General features: G+C 40.2%; 1 protein-coding gene and 1 long non-coding RNA gene across 5 annotated transcripts in view; one reads left to right on the top strand and one right to left on the bottom strand.

The window, feature by feature from the left end:
- The window catches only part of fndc5a (fibronectin type III domain containing 5a), a 29,184-nt gene extending 22,225 nt beyond the window's left edge, over positions 1–6,959 (bottom strand). Inside the window, exon 1 of one of the 4 annotated variants that reach the window (XR_009132379.1) lies at positions 6,057–6,568. Coding sequence is in view for 2 of the 4 variants with exons in the window: in XM_058090541.1 (XP_057946524.1) it covers positions 6,057–6,114 (58 nt within the window). In the remaining 2 variants the exon portion in view is untranslated. Of the gene's footprint in view, positions 1–6,056; positions 6,570–6,840 lie in introns of those variants that run through there. The other 3 variants (XM_058090542.1, XM_058090541.1, XM_058090540.1) reach the window with 3 other exon arrangements.
- LOC131140275 (uncharacterized) overlaps positions 1–18,377 on the top strand; it is a 42,618-nt gene extending 24,241 nt beyond the window's left edge. Inside the window, exon 3 of the long non-coding RNA XR_009132380.1 lies at positions 18,244–18,377. This is a non-coding gene — a long non-coding RNA (uncharacterized LOC131140275). The remainder of the gene's footprint in view (positions 1–18,243) is intronic.
- The last annotated feature ends 8,204 nt before the right edge of the window (positions 18,378–26,581 follow it).

Raw genomic sequence — 26,581 nt, 5'->3', positions numbered from 1 at the left:
AGGTACTAACCTGGGGGGCACCTAATCAACCTCTGAAATACAGTGGAGCCCGAAAACAATGCATATTTTAACACTCAGAAGCAGACCACAAATTGGCGTTAGGGAAAATAAACATAAAAGGGGGTAACTACTGAATTACATTAATATTTTTAGCATAATTAAATGGTTGTTATATACACAGAATCTGATTTAACTTTATTCCTATCAATTCCAACAACGTATACAGTATGTATTTCCAACTTGCAAACACATCTCTGTGTCCGCTTTGGAACAACACTCCACCGCACTACCATGGGGTTGCATTCACAGACACTGCGAACTCCGAGCATCAACAGCACAGGACGTCAACAACTGGATGTTCTAAATATCCATCCATTTTCTCTACCGCTTATCTTCACAACTGTCGCGGGCATGCTGGAGCCTATCCAAGCTGTCATGGGTACACCCTGGACTGGTCGCCAGCCAATCACAGGGCACATATAGACAAACAACCATTCACACTCACATTCACACCCCTGAACAATTAGCATGTTTTTGGAAAAAAAAACACGCATGCACAGGGAGAACATGCAAACTCCACACAGATATGCCCGAGGGTGAAATCAAACTCGAGTCTCCTAAGCTGTGTGGCTTGCACGCTAAACACTCGAGCACCGTGCAGCCATGAAACATGTTTTCAAACAATCGATATAATCCTTCACAATCTATTGAAACCACTTCATATTTTTACATTTGCATTTGCAAGCCGTGCGTTGTAGTTTAATGTCATATAAAAGTATTGTAGCAGTCAGTGATTTGTTTTATGCTTTTGGGGAGCAAAGCAGATGTAAAGCAGATGTCATTTATACACACATTAAAATGCTACCAGCTTCTAAAATGGAGAGACTAATGTATTTCAGGTATTTAGCGTGTGAAGCAGACATCATGCAGACATCACTTCTCCATCATGATGTACTAATCCTCATTATATTTGTTGTTTTTTTTAGTTTTTTACACATTAATTTAATTAATTAATTTAATCTAAGTTGGAGGCATCAATTTAAGTTATACGGTAATAAACTGCATCTCCCAATCAACTCCTGGCCACAGTCTCATGGCAGCACTTCTCAAGTTCCTGGTTTTCCTCAATATGGTCTATGGTTCCTTTGTGGGTTGGAGAACCTGTGAGCAGGTCACTCGGAATTCTGTCTGGCATGTGGATATGGATGGGGAAAATTTGAATGGCACATAATATGGTTGAAGTGTGATTCCAATGCTGTGCTACTATTAAAGAATTTAGCGTTAGGGAAAATACATTTTAAAACGTGTGCTATCGTTTAGCATTTAAACTTTCAGTTCATTTGGATCTGTTAATACACACAAATGTATATGTTTATGTCCTGCCAGTTATCTTTTTGCTGCCCCGCTCTGCTTTTTCTCATGTTTTAACTGTGTATTAACAAATGAATGTTGTATTTTAATGTCTTTTACTCTATTTACTTGCTTTTATTCGACTCCATTCGTCTGTAAAGTGTCTTTGAGTATTTTGAAAAGCGCTATACAAATGTAAAAAAAACATGTATTATTATAAAATACAGCACAAATGGGCATAGATAGCGGCAAATGGTGATTAATCACAATTAATTACTTTGAAAACAGATTAATTTGATTAAAATTTGTAATCACTTGACAGGCGTAATAATGAAGATTTACAATTGATTTATTATTGATCCATTGCCCCCCCCCCCCCCATAGGGGGTGTGGCTCACTGTCCTGCAAAACCCGCTACCTACCTATATCCCATTTCAAATCCTATATATATATACGTACAGTACAGAGACACCAGTCTTTGATTCCTTGCACATTTGAGCACAAAGCAGTCTTCACTAAACACAAGGTCATCCCTTCATTCATCCGTTCCTCACAAAACCTCCAGTGAGCTCTCAAAGGAGAACTCAAGGAGGCTTTTTGAACTGAGGAGAATCGAGACAGCGCACCAGACGAAAAGAGCAACCGTGTTGATATAAACGACTTGTGCTGGAATTTGAAAGGACGCCGGGGAAAATGGTCTCTCGTGTCAGTTGCGTTAATTCAGCTTGTCAGGTGCTAATTAAAATGCGCAGTGAAGTAAGATGATCTAAGTCGGGCTGATTGAAAAACAGAGCCATTGGCCTTCGTTTGAATTCCATACGCTAAAATCTTCAATGCCTGGTTAATAGGAGTGCTTAGGTTTGCATCTTTGTATGTGAAGCTCATATATATTAGATCTTTCTTTTGAATTACAGACTAAGTGAGGAAAAAAATAGACTATAGACACAATTATGCACTGACATAGGTCTTTTCATAACAACAAAACATAACTAATGCAAATGACACGACACTCCATTATGCTCATAGATTTATTATACTGTACTGTACTGTTCTTTGCTTTTGAAGGAGCTCTTTAACGATCCAATTTAACCATGACAGTGAACACTGTGGGAGAAAGTCAGTGTTTTTGCAAGTCTTAAGTAAAGACGTGTAAGTCCAAGCCAAGATAAGTCAGGTTGAGCCAAATACGAAGTCATAGACTTGAAATTTTTGAGTCCTTACAAGTCTTTACAATACCATAACCTCATCATTTGTGTATTCAAATTAAGTTCTCCTAGCATGTTGACACATGCCGGTGTTAATCAGTTTGGTACTCACAGAAATGTAAGCCACTCCCTGCTTGTTTGTTCTGTACCCGGAGAAAACCCACCCATGCACGGGGTGTGCGTGTTTGACAAAATTAATCAGTAACATGTCTGGGTCCTGGTCTGGACCGAGACTGAGAGCCTGTCTTGATTATATATCATAATATATTTCATGTTAATTGTTATATGTGGCGGCGGCACAGCGGTTGAGTGGTTAGCGCGCAGACCTCACAGCTAGGAGACCAGGGTTCGATTCCACCCTCGGCCATCTCTGTGTGGAGTTTGCATGTTCTCCCCGTGCATGCGTGGGTTTTCTCCGGGTACTCCGGTTTCCTCCCACATTCCAAAAACATGCTAGGTTAATTGGCGACTCCAAATTATCCATAGGTATGAATGTGAGTGTGAATGGTTGTTTGTCTATATGTGCCCTGTGATTGGCTGGTGACCAGTCCGGGGTGTACCCCGCTTCTCGTCCGAATACAGCTGGGATAGGCTCCAGCACCCCCACAACCCTTGTGAGGAAAAGCGGAAGAAAATGAATGAATGAATGTTATATGTGGCGACCAGTCCAGGGTGTACCCCGCCCGAAGACAGCTGGGATAGGCTCCAGCACCCCCACGACCCTTGTGAGGATAATCGGTAGAAAATGAATGAATGTTATATGTGGGTATATCAAAAAAAACAAAACGAAATCACCAATTTTACAAAGCCAAGTATTTCTGGGCATGCCTTAAATATTGACATTGCTTCTGATTGATGGTCATTGCTGCAAGGGGATGGACAACAACTCTTAGAAAACTTGGCTTCCACAGCTAAGACCAATAAATGTGGGTGGATCAGCACTCGACTCACTGTGAATTTATTACCTGAATGACTTTGGATCCCCAAGGTTCCAATCTTTTGACTTCTTGAAAGACTGCATCCGTCCATCCATACACCCATGTTCTATACTACCTGTCCTCATTACGGTCAGTCACACATACAACCAGTCTCCAGTTTTTGGGATGTGTGAGAAAGATCTTTAGATTGAGAAGTGAAAGACTCAGCATTCTAATTAAAAGCATCTCTCCGACAAAGCGGGAAACCAGAAGCACTTATGCATCAGTGCTCTATTTGTTAATTGATTAATTGATTTTCCCGTTTTTTTCTTTCCACTGCAAACCTGGAATTGATAAAAACCCAAGGAAAATTGCCCATGAGGATTTATGGCCTCATTTAGACAAATGTGTTAAGGAGTCAATTTACATTTTAAATTGAAACATTACCTCTCCTTTCCCAGGTTCAACCAGCTGTTTATGAGTTACTATAAACACAGATGCAGTAAAGACGTCAGCATGATGTAAATTTTATATTCTCTCTCCGACTCACTCTTGCCAGGCTGATACTCTGAGACTTGACATCAATGTCTCCCGGATTTTCTGGTGCTTTTCTTTTTACAAAATGTTTCATTTTAACATCTATTCCTGATAATGGTGAGATTTCAACACACTCAATGAATGATAACACACAGTAGGGTCTTCAACATTTACTGTCTGGACACATTCGATACTGTGAACCTGCAAACAGTGCAGCCTTAATTGGTTTCTAAAAATATTATGAATACACGGCAGCCTCTGCAGGTTTCCATATATCCCCAGTATATGATAAATAAGCATATTCATGAGCTGTTTTCTGTTACTAAACCTGTGCGCTTTAGGTGGACACACACTCAATCCACAAAGTGTGCAGCAAAGGAAATGTTTTTACAAGCAAAACATTAGCACAGATGTAAGCCGAATCGTTGATATAAGATTGAACAAACATAAGTACATAGTCTGTGTGTACTTTCAAAGCAACTAATGAAACATGATGTGTACCAATGCGGCAACAAAACAGCACGTCAACATCAAGAGTAGTTCCACTCAATTCCGAGGACATGATTTGCGGTTGTATTCATCGTTTTTAGAACTATTCATGACTATAAAATCAGTTCTATCGATCAAATAACAATCAAACAAAAACAAAAAACACTTTTGTAGCAACATTTTTTGTGCATCATACGGCAACATTTTAACCACTTCCACAATCTCATGACCTCTGTCAAAAAAATCCATCTTTTTTCTATGCCGCTTATCTTCACTAGGGTACACTCTGGACTGGTCGCCAGCCAATCACAGTGTATCAAAATTGATAATGCTCAATGTTTATGATTGTGTACCTAGGACTCAAGCCAAAAATCAGTATGAGGATCAAAAATATCCGCTGTGGCGACTCCGTAATCAGGGAAAAATCCAAAAGAAACAAACCTAGATTAAAGGTAAAGAAAATATTAAAACAGATTAATCGATGAAGAAAATAAGTTAGTTGCAGCCCTAACGTACTGTATGTACAGTACCATTGCTCCAGGGGTTTGGACATGGAGTGCATGGCGCTCCGGAAAACACACTTGACACTAATATTTCAGTGTTAACATTTAACTACGGATGAAGTCGTGCGTCATGTTTTTAAACACTTTCCAACCAAATCAATTTTCCTAGCAATTGGGTGTGTAATCTTACTTGATCCAGTGTGCACACTCAAGCTGAATGTAAACATACAGGCAGCCAATTAAAGCTTTGCTTAAGCTCTGTTTATCTTTTTTTTTCCCTTGTCTTTGGGACACAAGGGCATTGCAGCATTTGATAATTGCTGACATCCGCCATCGGGGTTTAAATTATATATTGGTTGCATTGGAATTTGGTATTGTTCTTTTTTTCTACTCTTCGAGAGAATATATACTTTATTTATAATTTGGTTCGTTGATTAGTATAATGAGAGAAATTGATTCCTTCTTCAACATTAATTATGAAAATATGACCAGCATGAAATTGCATGATTGCATTGATGAACATATGAAACAGTGGATTTTTAGCAGGGAGAATGTTCAGCACTCTTAACACTCAGCAAGCATCAGTGATGTTGCCATGAAATTTAAACAACATCATGGGTAATTTATGTATGAATAGGTTTTTTGCACTGACTGACAAAATTCATAATGTGCATTTATATGGAACTCTGGCACCCAGACAGCCCCATTCTATGACAGACAGCAACAGTTCAAATGTAACCTCATTCAAGTCAGTGAACCCAACGCCTGTACAATAATCTAAAGAATCATAATTCTGATTATTTTGGGGGGGTTAAAAACACGCGTGTTGTTCACGCAGACGCTATCCACAGGTTCCAGAGACAATGCCTATCGTGTCTAGTGTGCACAGCAATGCTCTCGTCGGTGCAAAAATAATGTTTCAGCCATGCACATGCTTGCAGATTCTACATATATGGCTCTTTTAGTCACATAGTCAAACAGCATTCTGATACGGACGCAACTACACTAAAAAAAATATACCCGCTTCCCGAATACATATTCGAACATCAACTTACCCGCGGAGACTTGTGAGACGCCAAAACAGCTGACAACGAGCAGAATAAATCGCTCCATCTTTCTAACGCTCGGACGACGTGAGGTCCCATTTACTCCTCCAACCGGGGATGCTGCGTTAACCACCCGGCTGTCATGTCCGAGTCCGAATCCGAGTCCGAGTGAGAAGCACGTCTGGACTGGAACACCGGTAGCTGCTTCCTTACTGAACAGCTTCCACTATTACGAATGGGCTCGTGTGTGTGTGTGTCTTCTCCGTGCACCAGCTGAGTTCCAAAAAGCCCCCTCGATCTCCACCTGATGATGATGCTGATGATGCTGGAGGCTGCCGCAGATCGACTGAAACGTGCTGGTGTTGTATATGAGAGCCTGCCTCTACACCACAAAGCTGTATTATACAGCAAGAGAACCACCCAAAAAATATATACCTTACATCACTTTGAAGCTTTTAAAAGCATCAAACCGGTGTCATTGCATTTAGAAGTAATTACAGATATTGTGTAAAGATTGTAGAAGAAAGAGTGATGCTCTCTCATTCTCTTGCCCGATGATCTCTGAAACATTGCTGCCCACTCGCGCATTAAATATGCATACAGTAGCCCACGCAGTCCCCTGCAGCCCGGCTTTGAAAAAGATTGTTTCCCCACTTTAACATCAAACACGTGCCTGTCCACTTCACCACTATGTTGACCCCCAACTTGTAACCTCCATGATCCAACAAGAACAAAACACATACAAGCACAAATGAGGCCTCCGCAGCATAAATGTAAAGTTTGAATACTGTACCTCAACTTCAGGTTCAACGCCTACTGTGTACCATCCTGGACTGTGTGTGTGTGTGTGTGTGTGTGTGTGTGTGTAAGTGTGTGAGGAGTGGGGTCATCTGTACCACCGGGTGGTTCTCCAAGAAGTGTTTTTCACATGCTGCTGTGCACCTGAATTCATAGCCTGCTGCCTGTGACGTGCTACAGGAGAACACTGTTAGTGCGCTGTTCCTGCTCTACCAGAGTTTGTATGTACGTGTGTGTGTGTGTGTGTGTGTGTTGTGGCCATGGGCTGATATGAAATCCTGACAGTATCATCACCTTGGACTAAAACATTACGGTGTGACAGTTTCTCTCTATAGTATAATTACAGCACTAATTTTGAAGTATCTTATAGTAGAAAATATCTCTGTTGAACAGTCATTTATAAACAATATAATAGAACATGATGGAAGTGGAACATATTTAAAATAACAGAAAAAATATTTCTAAATCCATAAAATACAGTTCTTAATACAGTCTATGGTGGCTAATTCGATAAAAAACACAAATCAAGATGCAAATAAATGCGATCACTGGCTCAAAAAAAATATCTTTGAAAAAAATCCTAATGTTACATTATTGTTTCATAACATGGTGAATGTGTAATTGTTTGGTTTTTATTCATTTTATACCACTTATCCTGGGCTTGTGTGTCGTTCTGAAACACACCTCCACATTTGGTGACCCATGACTTGATTCATATGTTGACCGACAACGATGACAATGGCGTGATGACACGTGCGATTTCATCCAGTCTGCTGGGTATAGAACTGCGGCACATGCGTATAAAAAGGAAACATGTTGTAAATCTTTGAACTATGCATCCCTTTGAGGGAATCTTTCATATGTTTACACTAAATAATGCTATAGTATATCCATGTATTTTGTCATTTATTATATCGGAATCAGCTTTATTGGCCAAGTATGCTTACATACCTTGAAACCGGCAACCGACCCATGACTAGTGTGTGAAATAGATTTACGACAACATTTCAATCACCAGCATGTTTTTTTTTTATGAATCCCATCTTCGATCCAGGGTCAGAAAGCCTAGACTCCACCTCCCGTGACCCTGCACTGAATAAGCGCTAGTTTGGATTAAAAACAAAAACACTTAAAAACAAAATAGTGAAACTTCTAAGGTTGAAAACGTTTTTTTTCTGAGATGCTGGTTGGCCTGAAATGCGTTTAGGGTTAGGGTTAGGGACACTAGTTTGAGGCCCCCGCCTTGATATGAAAGTTTAATGTTAGTGCGGCCCACGCGAGTTTGATATGGATGCTGTATGGTATCATGTACCCAGAAAAAATTATTATTATAGTAGAAAATGAATGAATGTTCCAAAAAGATAATGTGTAGCTGCGCCATTTTTGTTCATCACCTCAAAAATTACTCTCAGAATGCTTGATTCCGGTGTTTCCATAGGCTTGTGAACATTTCTCCAGATGGGATGATGGCTTCACGGTGGGCCTCCATTTTTATAAACATCCCTTTACCATCCATCCTCTAATGTTCTCAGGTGGATTTAGATCTGTGGGCCACTCAGGATGGTCCAAAAGAGTGAGGTTTATTTAATTATCCTGTTGAAAAAGCCAGTCATTACCACCCAGACGAGGGCCTTTACTCATGAGGGATGCCCCCCCCACACACACACAACATCTCCACATGTACCAGACCTGTGGCGAGTAGAAAGTGTTTGTTTATTATAGCCCAGTCGTCCACGGCCTCCTTAAAAGGTTTTGTGCAAACAACTACTTTGATATAATTAAACTCTGGTTAAATATTACTACCGACATGTAGTAAAATACTAAAAGTATTTATTGGATGTGGCTGTTGAAGTTTAAATAGCGTCTTTATTTCGGGCTCGGCAATGGATAATGATAGCTACGGAGTGAAGGTGAGGCCAAACATTATGTTTGTCCTTCTGTTCTCTAAAGACAGTTTTATTTCCGCTTAATTAGAGACAACGTTGCCGCATTCATTCGTTTGATTCGTTGACAAAGTCATTCAGCGGATCCGTGAACACCTGCTGCAAGTGATGTACATTTGTGTGGCGTCTGCATAATTATGGAAGGCTATATTATTCGTAGCTATTGTAGAACAATAGGCCAGGATTTTTTTAGTTGACTAAATGTGGTGACATTAAAATACTATATAATGTCAATTATGAAAGAAAGTACATGTCAAAGATGAAAGTAAAGTCTTTTATCATATCAAATGGAAACACTGAATCTGATGCATTCATTGACATCCTTGATGATGATGTTATGTTCCTGGTGCTTTTTATCTCACTGCATGTGTGTGGGAGTGTGTGTCGGTGTGTGTCGGTGTGTGTGGCGGTGTTTGACTTCGGCAAGGGAGAAGGATTGGACTGGTCCCTGCAGAAATTTTTCAAAGCTGGAAGCAGAGGAACCATGACGTGGAACCCTATATAGGTTACACTCAGCTTACGCAGCCCTATGATGTCCCCCATGTGGAAAGATATGCTGAAGCACAGCACTGCAAGCAAATGTATAGGAAGCCAAGCCATTTCTTGGTTTAGTATTTTCACTTGTATTTGTGTGACGTAAATAGACAATTTTGCGGTTTATAGATGCCAAATGCCACACATATATTTTTGCACCTAGCAAATCAAACCAATGAATAGAAACAATGCACAACAATGAAACAGCAAACATTCATGGAAATCTGTCCCGTCTTATGCATACATGATTTGTATTTGTACCAATAACCAAATCAGCACATGCTCTTATCATATATGATTATAAATCTTGCACAGAAACATTAAGAAAGCTACACTTTATCGATGGTGTCATGTAGCTCCAGCAAGACTTAGTATTGTGATGTGAAACTGAAACTGAAAATGCCAAAGTAGTCACTTTTCGGCTGACTACGGGAAAAGTCCCAAGTGAGGTTATAAGAGTTCCATCCTCCTTGGGAATTTGGCCAGGATACCTTTAAATGAACTGAAGGACAAAAATAAAAAAAAAACATGGCCAACTCTGTGTGGAGTTTGCATGTTCTCCCCGTGCATGCGTGGGTTTTCACATTCCAAAAACATGCTAGGTTAATTGACGACTCCAAATTGTCTATAGGTATGAATGTGAGTGTGAATGGTTGTTTGTCTATATGTGCCCTGTGATTGGCTGGCGACCAGTCCAGGGTGTACCCCATGAGAATAAGCAGTAGAAAATGAATGAAATACAAATTTGCATGAGGTGTACCAAACCGAACTGCTCTAGTAAAGGTGACGTCGACCTAAAAACGACACCTTTTTGGAGAGGCAATAACCTGTTAAAGTGGATCATGTAATGAGAATATGAAAATACATGGTAATATACAGAAGTGTACATATTAAACATTTGCTGCAGGAGCAAACCATAATAGCACAACTGAACAACAAATGCAAAGCTGGCAAAAAAATAGAGCAATGAATGCATACTGCATTTATACACATCTGAAATACATGCATTTTATACAACTTAATATTTTGAGGTTTTTGAACACCTACCTGATGCGTCTACATCTGATCAAGTCCTTTTTGATTGGCCACAAACTTGGAGCTTTGCCAAGTAAGGTTGTAATCCTGCAAAAGACAGCTGCTTCAAACTGTGAAGCGAAACATTGAGGTACAAATGTTACACTCAAGCTCATATTTATAGAAGCATTGGGACTTACTTTTCCGAGTGAGCTTAAATGGTTTCTGGTAGGTCATGTGGAGGTGAAGACTAGATCTAAGACAGACTGTTTCCTCTGGTGTTGAGTGGAAGGGGCGAAGCGGGGACAGTCATCTATGTTTCAGTTTCAGTTGGATAGGATTGGCACTGAAGAAATGAATACACGCTGATCTGTGGCAGCGGGGGGAAGGCTTGCATACATGGCGAGTAGAAATTCAAAGTACTGGAAACTTAGATCTTGGAGATGTGAAAACGGACTTTGATTGGCACACACAGCTGACACTTTAGAAGCCTCAATTGGATATCTTTCTCCATGTGCACCGTATGTAGCTATTGGATGATAGAGTTCATATTCATAATCCCATTACGGTGCCACACGTTCAGAGTTCATTTGTATATTTTGTGCAATGACACGCTCCTGTCTGAAAATGAGCCAAATCTGAAATGGCAGCCGCTCTCTGACTCAAAGCATCTTGGAAAAGATGAAGCTAGTAACTGACTGATGATTACATGAAATGAATTTTAGCTGTCACTCTGCCCAGCGGCATCTCAAGACCATCTGAACCAAGCCTTCTATAACCAGCCAACAATATCATTTATATTAAAACTATGCACAATTAGAGTGTATTATTGCTGAATTGATTGAAATATTTCAACATACAATCAGTTCCCATTTATTAACTTTTACCATCTCAAAAAATACTATGTACACACTCTCTTCGGGTACTCCGGCTTTCTCCCACATTGGAGACTCTAAATCAGGGGTCTCAAACACGCGGCCCGCAGGCCGAATGTGGCCCGCAGGACACTAGTTTGAGGCCTCCGCCTTGATATGAAAGTTTAATGTTAGTGCGACCCGCGCAAGTTTGATATGGATGCTGTATGGTATCATGTACCCAGAAAAAATTATTACGTTTGATTAATGTTCATGTTCAAGGTTAAATAACTGTTAATAGTTATCCTCCCTATCCGTGTGGAAGTGGTAAGTTTTTGGCTATTTAAGTTTAAAGGAAATAACTTGAAGGCTACCGTTTAGGTCGCTAGCTCTCTAGTTTGCGAGTTAGCAAAGACCCTGCAGTTGCGCAATATGTTGTAAATAAAAAGAGTATAAATGTGACTATAGTCATGTTTTGTCATGTCTACAGGGCTCTAATAATGCTTTGTTCATTTTAATCTGAAAAAAAATAATTTGTCTACCCACCAACTATATGTGGTTTCTTAAGTTTTTATTATTTGCCGTTTTATTATTATTATTATTATTATTATATTTATTTATTTATTTATTACTGATTGATTGATTTTCTTTATTCTTGATTTGTTTATTTATTTTTCATCTTATTTTTTGCAGAAAAATAAAAATGAAGATATTTGAGAACAGTGGAATGTTTTATCAGAGCTTTTATTGTAGAAAATCGGAACCAAAGCACTGAAAAAATTTGTATATTTTTCTGTTTTTAATAAATGCGTTTTTTTTTTTTTTGGAAAACCTGATGTGGCCCAGCCTTGCCCAGACCCTAGCTCCAGTGGCCCCCAGGTAAATTGAATTCAGACCCCTGCTCTAAATTGTCCATGTGAATGTACTCTGAAATTGGCAACCAGTCCAGACTGTACCCTGCCTCTCTCCTGCAAAGACAGCTGGGATAGGCTCCAGCATACCTGCAACCCTTGTGAGGACAAGCAGTACATAATATGTATGGATGGATACTACATACACAATACCTCACGTGATGTGCCCAAGGTGCACAGAGACTATATAGTACATTAGTGTTTATGGAAGTAAGAGTAGCCATGCATAACAAAATGAAACAAGCAATCATTTTATGCATTATACTCCATTTGCGGTGGTGTTTTGCTCGGATTTGATTGCCATTGTTTCTCTTCAGGGCCGCGCCGTGAACTAGTGGTTAGCATATGGGCTGCACAGTCAGGCGTCATTTAGGACAGAGAGGATTTGAATCTTTGGACATCTCCTCCCACACTCCAAAAGTACATTCATTCATTTTCTACCTCATGAGGGTCGCGGGTGGTGATAGAGCCTATCCCAGCTGTCTTCGGGGTACACCCTGGACTGGTCGCCAGCCAATCACAGGGCACATATAGACAAACAACCATTCACACTCACATTCACATTCATTCTATGGACAATTTGGAGTCGCCAATTAATTTGGAATGTGGGAGGAAACCGGAGTACCACACAGAGATGGCCGAGGGTGGAATTGAGCTGTGAGGTCTGCGTGCTAACCACTCATCCACCGTGCAGCCCGCCAAAAGTAAATGTTAAGGTTAATTGGAGAATCCAAAATCAGAATGTGTGTCAATAGTCGTTTGCCAATATGTGCCCTGTGATTGGCTGGAGACCAAAGTGTACTATGACTCTTGCTCAAAGTCAGCTGGGATAGGCTCTCATTTACCCCTGACCTTAATGAAGCCAAGTGGTATAGAAAATGTATGGATGTTTGTTTTTGCGGTCTGGCTCCAACTTGGACTAGTCACCACTAAGTTGAGTAGGAATTGATCTTCTGTCAGCTGCACACAAATCCCTCAATCCGTTCTACCATTATAATATACACCTATGTTGTGCAGGGTCACAGAAAGCTGCAGCCAATCCCCGCTGACATTGGCCAAGATGACCATGAACACATCACTAGCGGGAAGTGAAGGCCAGAAGGTAGTAAATCATCAATGGCAACGCTCTTGCCCTGACTCTCTTCTCGAGCGGAGACCTTATGAGGAGCATCCTGGGTCAGGGGAACCATCAACCTAATCTTCTCTGCCTCCTCCCCATCCTTACTAATGTGTCATTTTCCACGCTCCCCACTCTGAAGCTCCACGTTTATCGAACCTGAAGAATTATAATCTCACTGATTGGCCTCTTATTGACTGCAACACATCATCATCATCTTGACTTTATTTTCGAGGTCTCTCTGTATTGTTTTCCTCCCTCTGTTATCTCTTTCAACATCTTGAAATACCTTCCTGTATTTGTTTCCTTCCTACCATTCCACTCTGTGGAGAACGTCTCTGTGACGTGATCTTCCAGTCTTTAAGCTCTCGCCTTTATGAGACAATGAGATTTAGAGCAGGTTTTCAGGTCACGGCTGCTCAGCCCGTTCTTTGCAGGCAGACGGCCAGTCCAGCCAAATAATGAGCGCCATGAATCAATGCGTGAATGAGACAGCCACTGGATTCAGCACCACGGTCAGCACTTCTGCCTTTAACTAACCTTGCTGGTGTGAGTCCCTGTGCTAAGAGGGCGATAAAACTATAGTGGGGTGCTGTTTGTGTTCAAATGAGTGCCACAGGCGCCTTGCTCTCATGTTGGCCACAGTCAAATGATTGGATTTGGTGGAATAGTTACACTTGCAAGGGGAATAGCTTTTCCCCTTTGGTGAAGAAGCCAAATTAATTGGTCATGTTTTGCATCACAGAGCACAACAGGCTTGCTTGGTTTTTCTGTTGTTTGGCCTTTCTCACATTTTCTGATTGTTGCTGCAGTTTCTTTTAACTAAGACTATCATCCTTTGTTTAATGGAGAGAGTTAATGCTTACGATGTAAAGTGGAGGGAATGACCTACTTGCTGCTAAAGGCAAGCAGCCTCATATTATGTGATATATGAGAGGTGAGGTCTGAAGTATAATCCCAGGTGTGGGGTAGCATTATTCTTTAATTGTTCCTAATGGGTCAATAGATGAGTTGCTGAGGCGCTCGTACACCAAACTCATCAAGAAATCGGGATGTAAAAAGTAGATTTGTTGCACTTTTTATTCAACTCGGCACTTTTTCTGCTATCTCTATGTGCAAATCTCTCAGAAGAAAATGGGCCTATTTGGGAATAAAAGAAGACACCTTAGCACTGGAGTGCTGCATATTCATGAGGCTGATGGGAGTGACTGCACTGTCACACACTTGGAGGGAGAGGAAGGCCAGAGAAGGCTGTCATACAGGCATGAGAATGTTGTATGTGTGTGGGTGTGTTTAAAAAAAAAAAAGGCATGATGAAATTACACATTTGACAAGTGACAGTGGAGAGGTCACGTGAACATCTTTGGCTCTGATGGAACATCAGATGTAGTGGAGCTAGCCAATCGCAGGTCTTCCCAGTTTGATTTATCAAAATACTTTTTTATCATGTTTTTTGCCTTTGTATTCAACTACACCAACACAATGAATTTGAAACAAAACAATAAGGTGTTGAGGTATAATAATAATAATAACCATATGAACTGGAAACCTCATATTACCAGATATATTTCAATATTGAACAAAGCAAAATTTGTTCTAATTCAGAAATAATTCTACACTCTTTATTGCTCTCTGGTTCTACCATATCTTACTTATTGTGTGGAAATATGGGGTAATAACTATAAAAGCAATCTTCACTCGCTAAATGTACTGCAAAAAAGGTCAGTAAGGATAATACATAATGCCGCCTGCAAAGAACATACTAACTCCTTATTTCTAAATCACAAATACTTAAATTTGATGATATAGTTAATTTTCAAACAGCTAAAATAATGCATATGGCTAAAAATAACCAAAAATAACCATTACCTAAAAATGTCATTCATTACTTCTCTACAAGAGAGGAGAAATATGATCTCAGGGAAGAACTACATTTGAAACACTAGGACTACGTTAAAAAGCCATAGCATTTCAGTACGTGGAATCAAACTATGGAAGAGAAACAATACAAGAAACAATACAAGCAGTTGATGTTTGCTAAATACAAGGATGAAGAGTCTTGAAGCAGTCATGATGTGCTATATATATCACTATATTGACACTTACTATGGTACACATTATGTCATTGTATGGTCAAAAAAAAACTTAAACTATATTAGGAAAGCAGGAAGTGAACAAATGTAACAGTTACTGATTGTAAAAGCACCAGATGGAGGGGTAGGATTTAATAAGCTTTGCTTCTTCCTACTCCTTTTGGACATGAGGAACTGTGAACTGACTCAATTGTAATCTGATGCATGTTCAAATGAAATTAAACCATTACCATAATAGTATTGCTTATATAATAATACTATTGTTTTTGCTATTGCTTTTGCTTTTGTAGAGCAAAAAGGTAAGTGCCATGTTCATGTTATTGTTGAATACAAAAATTCAAATCTAAGCCAACAATGATTGATTGACTCTGACAACCCCTGACAAGGAAAAGATTCTTAAAAAGATTCTTAAAGTCAATTATTGCCACTAGATAGACAGGGCTACATTAGCTCTGGGCCGTCTTCCTCCTTTCCGCGACTGAAGCAGGCCACTAAATTGAGTGCATCAAAGCTTAGCGGATTTCCCACACCTCCACCTCAGTCTGGCATCCGCCTCCCTGTCATCCTTTTCACCTGTCAATCAATGTCTCTCTCAATTAAATGGATGACTAAGCACCACTGTCCATGTCCAAAGACAGATTTTGTATGACTATCAAAATGGAGAAACATTGACTGTATGTTTTTGGTAGTCTGGTGGTAATATTTTTTTTCAGACTCAGCAGCTTATCTTAGTTTATGCGCTATGGGCACAAAAACATTTCGGACATGGAGTTTTGAGTTTATGTGAAGTCAAGCAAACAACTGACTTTTTAAAGTCACTCCTCTCCTGTTCTGTTCCTCCATGTTGCTTTAAATTGCATAAACCACATTGCATGCACGTGTTTGTTGACGCATGCATGAAGGTATTCAAGGAAGCGAGGCCTCTGGGGACATGTAACCCGCAGTGTATTGATGCTCACATCAGTGTGCGAGTGCAACGCTTCTCTCTATTGTAACACGTCACTTCTTAATATTCTCCCTTCTGAATGAATTGACTGGAAATGTTTATTTGTTGTAGTACTAGCAGACGTGTTTTGACAACTTTAAGTATCAATGCATACAAATTTGATTTTAGGATAACAACGTTGCAATTATTTCCATGGTACACTGACTTGTAACAACTGGGTCTCTGTAATTGCCATGGCAACACCAGTTCACTGTGACTACCAAACCACTAATATAACTGGTGGACTTGCAAGATAGAGTAGGTGTCATGTTGTGGCAGCACATGTTTCTGTGTAAGAAGATACTTTTATTACAGATATATTCATATATATAAGAATATATCACAAAACACAAGACATAGATATAATCATTTCTGTTTATGATCATTTTCATTGTAACTGCACCAGAGATGAGCTGTATAGAGTGGAGGGTGATGGTTCATTTAGGGTGGTTAGGGTTAGGGTTAGAGACTAGGGTTCGAGGGTTATGGTTAATGGTTAGAGAGTTAGGGTTAGAGGTCAGTGGCTTAGGCATTAGGGGGATAGAGGTTAGCGTTAAGGGTTAGGGTTAGCAGAACTATGTAATGTAATGTAATACAAAACATATCCTAATATTTATATAAGCATTTTGGATATTTCTTTTTTTGGATATTTCTATTTATTTATTTTGGATAAGATTAGGGTTAGAGTGTGAATCCAAGTAAAAGAATCCTTCCCAAGAGGATCACATAAAAGCTAATAAATGAAAACACCATGAAAATACCAGTGACTCTACGGCAGGGGTCTCAAACTCAATTTACTTGGGGCCCACTGGAGCTCGGGTCTGGGTGAGACTGGGCCGCATCAGGTTTTCAAAAAAAAAAACGCATTTATTAAAAACAAAAAATTAAAAAAAAACTTTGCTTTGGTTCCTATTTTCTACAAGAAAAGCTCTGATAAAACACTTAAGAAACCACATATAGTTGGTGGGCAGACAAATTATTTTTTTCAGATTAAAATTAACAAGCATTATTAGAGCCCTGTAGACATGACAAAACACGACTATAGTCACATTTATACTCTTTTTATTTACAACATATTGCGCAACTGCAGGGTCTTGAGACACATGCTAACTCGCAAACTAGAGAGCTAGCGACCTAAACGGTAGCCTTCAAGTTATTTCCTTTAAACTTAAATAGCCAAAAACTTACCACTTCCACACGGATAGGGAGGATAACTATTAACAGTTATTTAACCTTTAACATGAACATTAATCAAATAATTTTTTCTGGGTACATGATACCATACAGCATCCATATGCACTAACATTAAACTTTCATATCAAGGCAGGGGCCTCAAACTAGTGTCCTGTGGGCCACATTTGGCCCTCGAGCCGCATGTTTGAGACCCCTGCTCTACGGTAATACAAAACACTTACCACAACATTATTCATATCACAAAAATATTCATTTATGAACAAAATAATTACATTTATTGCCTGCACATCTACTAAAACGCTTTTATGTTTTCTTATTGTGTTTATATGTTGAGTTGCTAATTTATGATGTCACTATAAAACTTGTTTTGTGTTCCATTAAAATGATCATTAAGATTGCCAACATTGTCAGTCCACCAATGAATAGATGAATAGGTGAAAAGCCGCATTTCAATGAAGGACGTGCGTAGCTATAAAATGGCAATAAAATGAACAGTGAAATAAAGAAGAATGGACCATGTCGTTAGTCATAAATGTATTCGGTTGATAAAAACATGTCATGTTCATCTGATTTTCATGAAGTTATTCTTGTTCATTTGCATCTGTTATGTGATTTTCTCAACAAAAAAAAAGACTACGGCTTTTAATTTTCAAGAACAAAAATGAAAATAATAATTGCTGTGCTAGTTCACCACGAGGCCAAACGTTTCCTTGTGCTGCTTTATAAAACAAAAATGGCTCTTTTGTTTGCCAGGTTATTCCAACTGGACATGATTCAGCATGTGAAGCCTGCTGCACGCTGATACAGCCACCAGGCACTGAACACCCACACGCATGCAATCTGACTGATTAATTCTCTTTACATTGAAAGGAAAACTGCTTTTGGAATTTTGCCAATCATCCACAATCCTGATATGAAACATGACCAATAAGTCTTTCTCTTTTTTGCATGTTCTAAAAATGCCGCTAGCATGTGGGAGCTAACAATGCACAGAACAGGACACACCTATTTTGGTTATAAAGCTCTCAAGAAAACGTCCAAAGAACATCACTACATCACCACATTACTACATTATTCTAGCATTACCACAAAGAACTATTTTTCTGGTGTAGTGTCACAGTGCCTCACGCACTGTTCAAAACAAACCAATCTGGACTGACTACAAAACAAGAACAAGCGTATGAACAATTTTATTTTATTAATTTTAACAATTAATTAATTGAATTAATTAATTTTATTTGTCGGGCGGCACAGCAATCGAGTGGTTAGCGCGCAGACCTCACAGCTAGGAGACCGGGGTTCAATTTCAGTCCAGGGTGTACCCTGCCTCTCGCCCAAAGACAGCTGGGATAGGCTCCAGCACCCCCACGACCCTCGTGAGGAAAAGCGTTAGAAAATGAATGAATGAATGAATGTTTTACATGATTTTAAAATGATCGAATTTGGGCAAAATACTGTAAGTTATCATGAATGTACCTGCATAGTCACAGCATGTATATAAAACGATAAATGATGTGCATTCTTAGCTCCCTCATGCTAACTCTTCAGAATGCACAAAAAAGGGAATGCACACTTTCACATTCCCAAAAGTGCAGTTTTCCTTTAAAGCTTATTGATGACTGAATGAGAAAACAATTAGATGCGCAATTATATATTAGATACAGTATAATTATAATGTCCAGAAAACCACAAAAAATGGAAGTATTTCTATGGAAATGGGGCTCACTTTCTGATTTTTCCGAAGGAGGATAGCAGTACATTCAGTGACAGACTCATGGACAGTGATGGATGCACACAGACGGCGGGCGACAGTGAAAAATGAGAGGATGGAAATTGTTCCAGAGGTGACATATACTGATGATGCCAGCCGTAGAGAAAAGGGATGAAAGAAAAGAAGGATTTAGGGAGTGAGGTGCAGAACAAGTTGAGCATCTTTCTTTTTGATGAATCATCAAAGAAACTTGCGTGTATAAATGTGCGTCTGAAAAAATATTCAGGACATAGAGGGGAAAAAGCTATTTTCACAGAAATGTTATGCCTGAACTCCCATATGAGACCTGCATGAATATTTAAACATGTACATGTATATGTAATGCATACATTTGCACAGATATTTACTTTGTACACTGCGCTTCCATATAAGTACATGCAGGATAATAGAATAATAATCTGATGGAATCAAATTAGTTAGAGGTCACATTTTGCCCCATTACCTAGATTCATTCATAGGCTTAGAAAAGTCAAGCTTCCCAGAACAACTGAGATAGTTGCCGACATCAAGAAGGTACAGTGGTTTGTGTTGAATGGTAACCGGCCTCACAGCTAGGAGACCCGAGTTCAATTCCACCCTCGGTCATCTCTGTGTGTAGTTTGCATGTTCTCCCCGTGCATGCGTGGGTTTTCTCCGGGTACTCCGGTTTCCTCCCACATTCCAAAAACATGCTAGGTTAATTGCCAACTCCAAATTGTCCATAGGTATGAATGTGACTATGAATGGTTGTTTGTCTATATGTGCCCTGTGATTGGCTGGCAACCAGTCCAGGGTGTACCCCGCCTCTCACCCGAAGACAGCCCACCGAAACCCTCGTGAGGACTAGCAGTAGAAAATGAATGAAAAAAAGGTCTGACTCTAACCAAAACGTACTCTAACTGAATCAGTTTTTAAAACATTGGCTCCAGCACCCCCCACGAAACCCTTGTGAGGACTAGTGGTAGAAAATGAATGAAAAAATGTTAACAAAAAACCCATTTTGAAATTTCCAAAAACTGCAGTTTCCTTTAACTTTCATGGAGGTCTGCACCTCGTCTCTATTTTACAGATTATTATGGATTTTTTTCAGCCTGAAATATTTAGCTCTCAATTAAATAGAATACTCATTTTCAATACTGCGTATGAATAAACAGGTGTTTTTAGTACCTGCGGTTATAAATTTCTTCACAGTAGAAATATAATTTACATCTGACAGGCAATCAATCTTTGGTATATTTTAACCTACTCAAGGGGCCTAAAAGGTGGAATGCTGAACCGGTGCAGCAGCTTACATCAACCTGTCAGCATCACTGTTAAAATATACTACGCTGCATGCTGACTTCTGTATGAATGATGTGGAACACAATCGCCAAATGGAATTTGGCAGTCGCATGGGGGGGCTGGAGGGTGGGGGGGGGGGGGGGGGGGTTATTCCTTGCTGAGCCTTTTTACTTTCCTGACTCAGGAGCTGAAATAGGCCACTGTTAGGCCTGTCAGTGTGAAGCCTTTGCAACAACAATAATAAAAGACAACATGGTGGTCGAGTGGTTAGCACGCATACCTCACTGCCAGGAGACCAGAGTTCAATTCCACCCTCGGCCATCTCTCCAAATTGTCCATAGGTATGAATGTGAGTGTGAATGGTTGTTTGTCTATATGTGCCTTGTGATTGGCTGGCCACCAGTCCAGGGTGTACCCTGCCTCTCGCCCGAAGACAGCTGGGATAGGCTCCAGCACCCCCTGCGACCCTCGTGAGGAAAAAGCGGTAGAAAATGAATGAATGAATTAATTAATTTTATGGGGCGGCATGGCGGTCTAATGGTTAGCGCGCAGACCTCACAGCTTGGAGACCAGGGTTCAATTCCACCCTCGGCCATCTCTGTGTGGTGTTTGCATGTTCTCCCCGTGCATGCGTGGGTTTTCTCCGGGTACTCCGGTTTCCTCCCACATTCCAAAAACATGCTAGGTTAATTGGTGACTCCAGGCCTGAAGACAGCTGGGTAGGCTCCAGCACCCCCCCTCGTGAGGAAAAAGCGGTAGAAAATGAATGAATGAATGAATAAAAGACAACATTCCAGTGAATAAAGTTAAGAGGAGTGAAGTATTTTGGTTCGTCATCCGAATAAGTCTTGGAAACCAGAAGAAGACCCCAAAGTCCATTAGCTTCCGTGCCGGACCCGTCATTGTAGACAGCCCGAGTCAGCCATTTCATCGACATTCAGCACTTAATGAACTTGTGGTCATGGAGATGAAAGCGAGAAAAGGAAGCCCGAGGTGGCACTAATGAAGAGGCCCTCTTCATTAGAAGCGTTCTGCTTTTGTTCACATTGAGTCCACTCATATAGAACAAGACAGCAAAGATGAAGCAACCACTTTAGCTTTAGCTTGGCGGTTAATCCTGCAGCTGAGAATGATTTCTGCCTTTTTTGGGACATGTTGCCTTTAATATACCAGCACTTTCACTCTTATTTTAATTGATTGGCTTCTTCTTGATTTGAGGCCGAGCACTACGGCTCCAAACTCTCAATCTTGCGTGCTAAATATACTTTTATGTGTTGGTGCTGCGCCAGCTGGGAAAGTCATTCAGTACAAAAGACGAGATTCTTCTAAACTCTTGGACGAGAGAGGTCTTTGCAGAATAATTCATCATTTTTATTCAACTTGAATTTATCCTAATAGCATCATTAAATTAATAGAATTAACTGAGGAGAAACAGTGATTAGCTGAGTCTTCAGTATTCTAAGTGGCCTTGAGGAGCGTCACTTAAAGCGCAGGTTCAATGTTATAGCAGAGCGTATTAATCATTCATATGACCCCCATCGCCCACACATCCTGCCCCATCTCATGCCAGATTGTAGCTCTAAATATAACCCTCGTGCTCGTTCCCTCTCCTTCAGCAGACACCCTCGCATACAATGTAACATTGTCACTTTATCGTGGACTCTTTTTGAGCAATTTCTCGGGAGATTACTTGCAAAAAAAATCGACCCAAGCTTTGTTATGACATTCTTAACAATCCTCAGTTCTACTGTCATTGATAATGATGGTTCATGGATTTTATTAAGGTCGGAAAACTTTTTTTATTATTAGAAGCAATTATTTCTGAGCCGTAGTGACATGCTGGGCAAAACCAAATTCAGCAAAAATGGGATTGCATTCTGATTTTTTGGTGTGCTGCTGTTCAGAGAATACAGGTACGCAGATTTTATCTGGCGAAGTTCCTTATTGGATAGTATTATTTGTAAGGGGGTCACAATAACCTCTGCTCTTTCCTGTCTGATATTTCCTGTCTCTTCTGTTTTTTATTTTGTTGTTTTGCTACCTACCCTCAGTTCTCTGTTCTGCCTTCCCAGATCACTTACAGCCCGGGACGACTTTCCGAGGCACACTGGCGGTAGCTAACGGATAAACCACTTATTAGGTTTACAAGGCAATCACACAGGGCCAGGTAGGTTTGGAAGGGACACCACTGGCTGCGCTTCGCCTGCGCCCTGAATAGACCAGGTCGAAGTTGACGAGCTTTCTCCGCAGCTTTGGCGGGCTGTTTTATCACAAAATTGTCACTGTGCCAAGCTGAAAATGTGGACTCCACCACGCCCATCTTGGCGCAGTCCAATCTACCAAATTATTGAATTGACTGCACACAGTGGTGCACTGGACCAAATCACTACTGCGTGTGCTGCGCCACGCTCCTTCACTCTGCGCCACTTTGCGCTGTGTCATGAAATTAGAGCCCTTAGAGCAGGGGTCTCAAACTCAATTTACTTGGGGGCCACTGGAGCTCGGGTCTGGGTGAGACTGGGCCGCATCAGGTTTTCAAAAAAAAACAAAAAAACGCATTTATTAAAAACAAAAAAAATTAAGAAACTTCCAATTTTCTACATGAAAAGCTCTGATAAAACATTACACTGTTCTCAAATATCTTAATTTTTATTTTTCTACACAAAATAAGATGAAAAATAAATAAACTTAAATAGCCAAAAACCTACCACTTCCACACGGATAGGGAGGATAACTTAACAGTTATTTAACTGGGTACATGATACCATACAGCATCCATATCAAACTTGCGCGGGCCGCACTAACATTAAACTTTCATATCAAGGCGGGGGCCTCAAACTAGTGCCCTGCGGGCCACATTTGGCCCGCGGGCCGCATGTTTGAGGCCCTGCCTTAGAGTCTCTGACTGAAATCGACAGTCAATCAAGTGAACACTATCGCTGACAGAAACATGACTTTCCCGACTTTACTCTTGGAAGTTTTCACATTCCCATAAGTATTACTGGATGTGACAGACCTCCAATCACCTTCCACTCTTTCTGAAAGTGTCTGCCAATTTCCAAACACTTTCTATCGACTCTGTTCCACTAATCCATCTGGCGCATCAGCCTAACAAATTTGAATATGGTGCCAAAATAAGAGTGAGTCATTAAGTTGACAAATCTTTGCAATTCTTTGTAAATCTGGCAACAATTGAAACAAAAAAGCATATCCTGAAAAGCACTTTTTGGAATGGCTTCCCTTTTACAGCATCTGCCAATATCTCCTGGCAACTTTGCACTCATTAGAAAGCAGACTGGTATAAGAGTTTCTCCATCTGGTAGCCCAAAGCTGCACTCATCACAGCAACAATTCATACGAAAGACACCATCGTCTGTAACTACATGCACACAAAGTATGCAGACTCACACAGCCTACAGACACAATTGTATGTGTCCAACAATAATAACAAACCACATGGCCTGGTACCAATCGTTCTTTCCCACTGTTTCCATCACTAAAGCTAAATTAACAGGCAGCACTTTTATTTCTACAAACATGAGGGGAGCGCTAGGCTTCTCATCTAATTCTCAGCAGGAATGACAATAATTGTTTGAAGAATACAGTGTACAGTATCTCTTTTCCAAAATACCTTCTGGGCAGAGTATACTGTTCTTACTTGAATGGTGTACTTTGTTGTGTTAAAGGGGATCTATTTTGCTCATTTTTTGCCCTTTTTTTGAGTTATAGACTTCCATAGAGCAGCTACACACAATAACCTGCACAAAAAGCTTTCTAGATCTTCCAGAATCTGCACCCATTTATGGTTCCAGCCTATCCCTAGTGAGGATAAGCAACATCTAAGATGGATATTATTAGTTTTACCACTGGGGAACCAATGATTACTTCTTTGCAAGCGTATCCTGATCAACATATCTTGAATAATAATGAATATGCTGCAGACAAGCTTTTTTTCTCTAAGCGGAATCTAAACAATGATCTGATAAAGATCAAAATGAATGTTGCTTTTACCAGGCAGCATAGTTAGCATAAAGAGCCCGATGCTACCCTGTATTAAAAAAAAAAAGCACAGGGTTGAATATGTGGCAGTGCGGACGATTGTCTGTGCTCTTCAGGCATCAGCACAATAGCAGGATTACAGCGGCCTTCGTTCTCTGAGGGATTACAAGGAGGGGGCGGCACAAACTTTATCTGCCCGTGGTGCAGATGAGACTTAACAACACAACTAAAAGGATTTGTCAGGGGTAAAAAAAAAAAAAAAAAAGAAAATAGAAATCTAGCTAGGAAAAGAAGGTGTGGTGGAAAGGGACTGTATGTAATCAGAATATCAGACAAGTTGTAAATAGGCGTATGGCGTAGTGTGAATGTGTAATGTATTGTTTATTTAGTCACCATTTTTATAGACACACACCACAATTTACTGTAGATGCAATCACAGATACTCCGAAGATCACAACAACACCTTTATTATGTGTGTATGTTTGGTCTAAATGAACAAAAAAAACACAAAGACAAACAGCATGTACATATGTTCTTATCTCTCACTAACATAACTCTTAACTATAATTTGCCGCATGTACTGTAAGTATGCTTGGAAATCCAAGAAAATACATCTACACATGTGAATTCAAAGTTACAGAATACTTTGAATGCAACTCTTTATGGCTCATAATAACATCACTAAAGTTTTCCGAATGCTATCTTTTAGCTTGATTTAAACTTTCAGTTCATTTAGCGCTGTTAATACATACAGTATACTGTATAATTCTGTCCTATAATAATACTGTCCTATCATTTATCTTTGGCTTAGGAAAAAATTGGCATATGTTTCACACTGGCAGGACACAGTGTACAGTACACAGTACTGCCAAATGATGATGAATCGGATTAAATTGTGTGAAAACTGTGATTAATTTGATAAATTTAATATATTTAATAATTTGCAGACCTCACAGCCAGGAGACCAGGGTTCAATTCCACCCTATGTGGAGTTTGCATGTTCTCCCCATGCATGCGTTGGGTATTCCGGTTTCCTCCCACATTCCAAAAACATGCTAGGTTAATTGGCGACTCCAAATTGTCCATAGGTATGAATGTGAGTGTGAATGGTTGTTTGTCTATATGTGCCCTGTGATTGGCTGGCGAACAGTCCAGGGTGTACCCCGCCTCTCGCCTCTAGATTAAATAGAACTACCTAGTGTCGTACCTAATGTTGTGGCTGGTAAGTGTTCTCAATTTAAAGCCACAGTTGAACAAACTTGTTCATTACCGCTGCTTCCTGCTTGTCCAAACACCACATAGCAGACCAAGTTAATGACTTCCTGGTGAACTCAATGCAGCATAAAGCAGACACTAAAACAGAGGGTGAGTATTGGACTTATATAAGCTCCGTCTGAGATCGATCTCCTCTGTCTGCGCCCAAATTGTTGTAATTTCCTCATTCTTGTGACTTGTCAAAGTACTCTAATTAAATAGTCAAAACCTTCTTTTTACTCTCCAACAAAAAGCTGTGGAGTTTCCTCTGTATGTATTTTTTAAGAATAGATGTTTTCACGGGGGCGGCACGGCGGTTGTGTGGTTAGCGCGCAGACCTCACAGCTAGGAGACCAGGGTTCAATTCTACCCTCTGCCATCTCTGTGTGGAGTTTGCATGTTCTCCCCGTGCATGCATGGGTTTTCTCCGGGTACTCCGGTTTTCCTCCCACATTCCAAAAACATGCTAGGTTAATTGGCGACTCCAAATTGTCCATAGGTATGAATGTGAGTGTGAATGGTTGTTTGTCTATATGTGCCCTGTGATTGGCTGGAGACCAGTCCAGGGTGTACCCTGCGTATCACCTGAAAACAGCTGGGATAGGCTCCAGCACCCCATATATTGTAAATATAAGCAGTAAAAAATGAATGAATGTTTTCACTTGTGGCTGTGTGTTCAAGGACCTTCAAATAAAGTGTGAAAAAGGAAACTTCCCAAAAACTACAACATGTCCACCACCAAGCCACTTGAGACTACCAAGCACAGACGAACATCCTTGGCTTACCTGTGGAGGTACATGAGACTGA

This window comes from Doryrhamphus excisus, chromosome 13 (assembly GCF_030265055.1).
Source record: "Doryrhamphus excisus isolate RoL2022-K1 chromosome 13, RoL_Dexc_1.0, whole genome shotgun sequence".
NCBI classification, from domain to species: domain Eukaryota; kingdom Metazoa; phylum Chordata; class Actinopteri; order Syngnathiformes; family Syngnathidae; genus Doryrhamphus; species Doryrhamphus excisus.
This window is presented reverse-complemented; position numbering and strand designations above follow the sequence as displayed.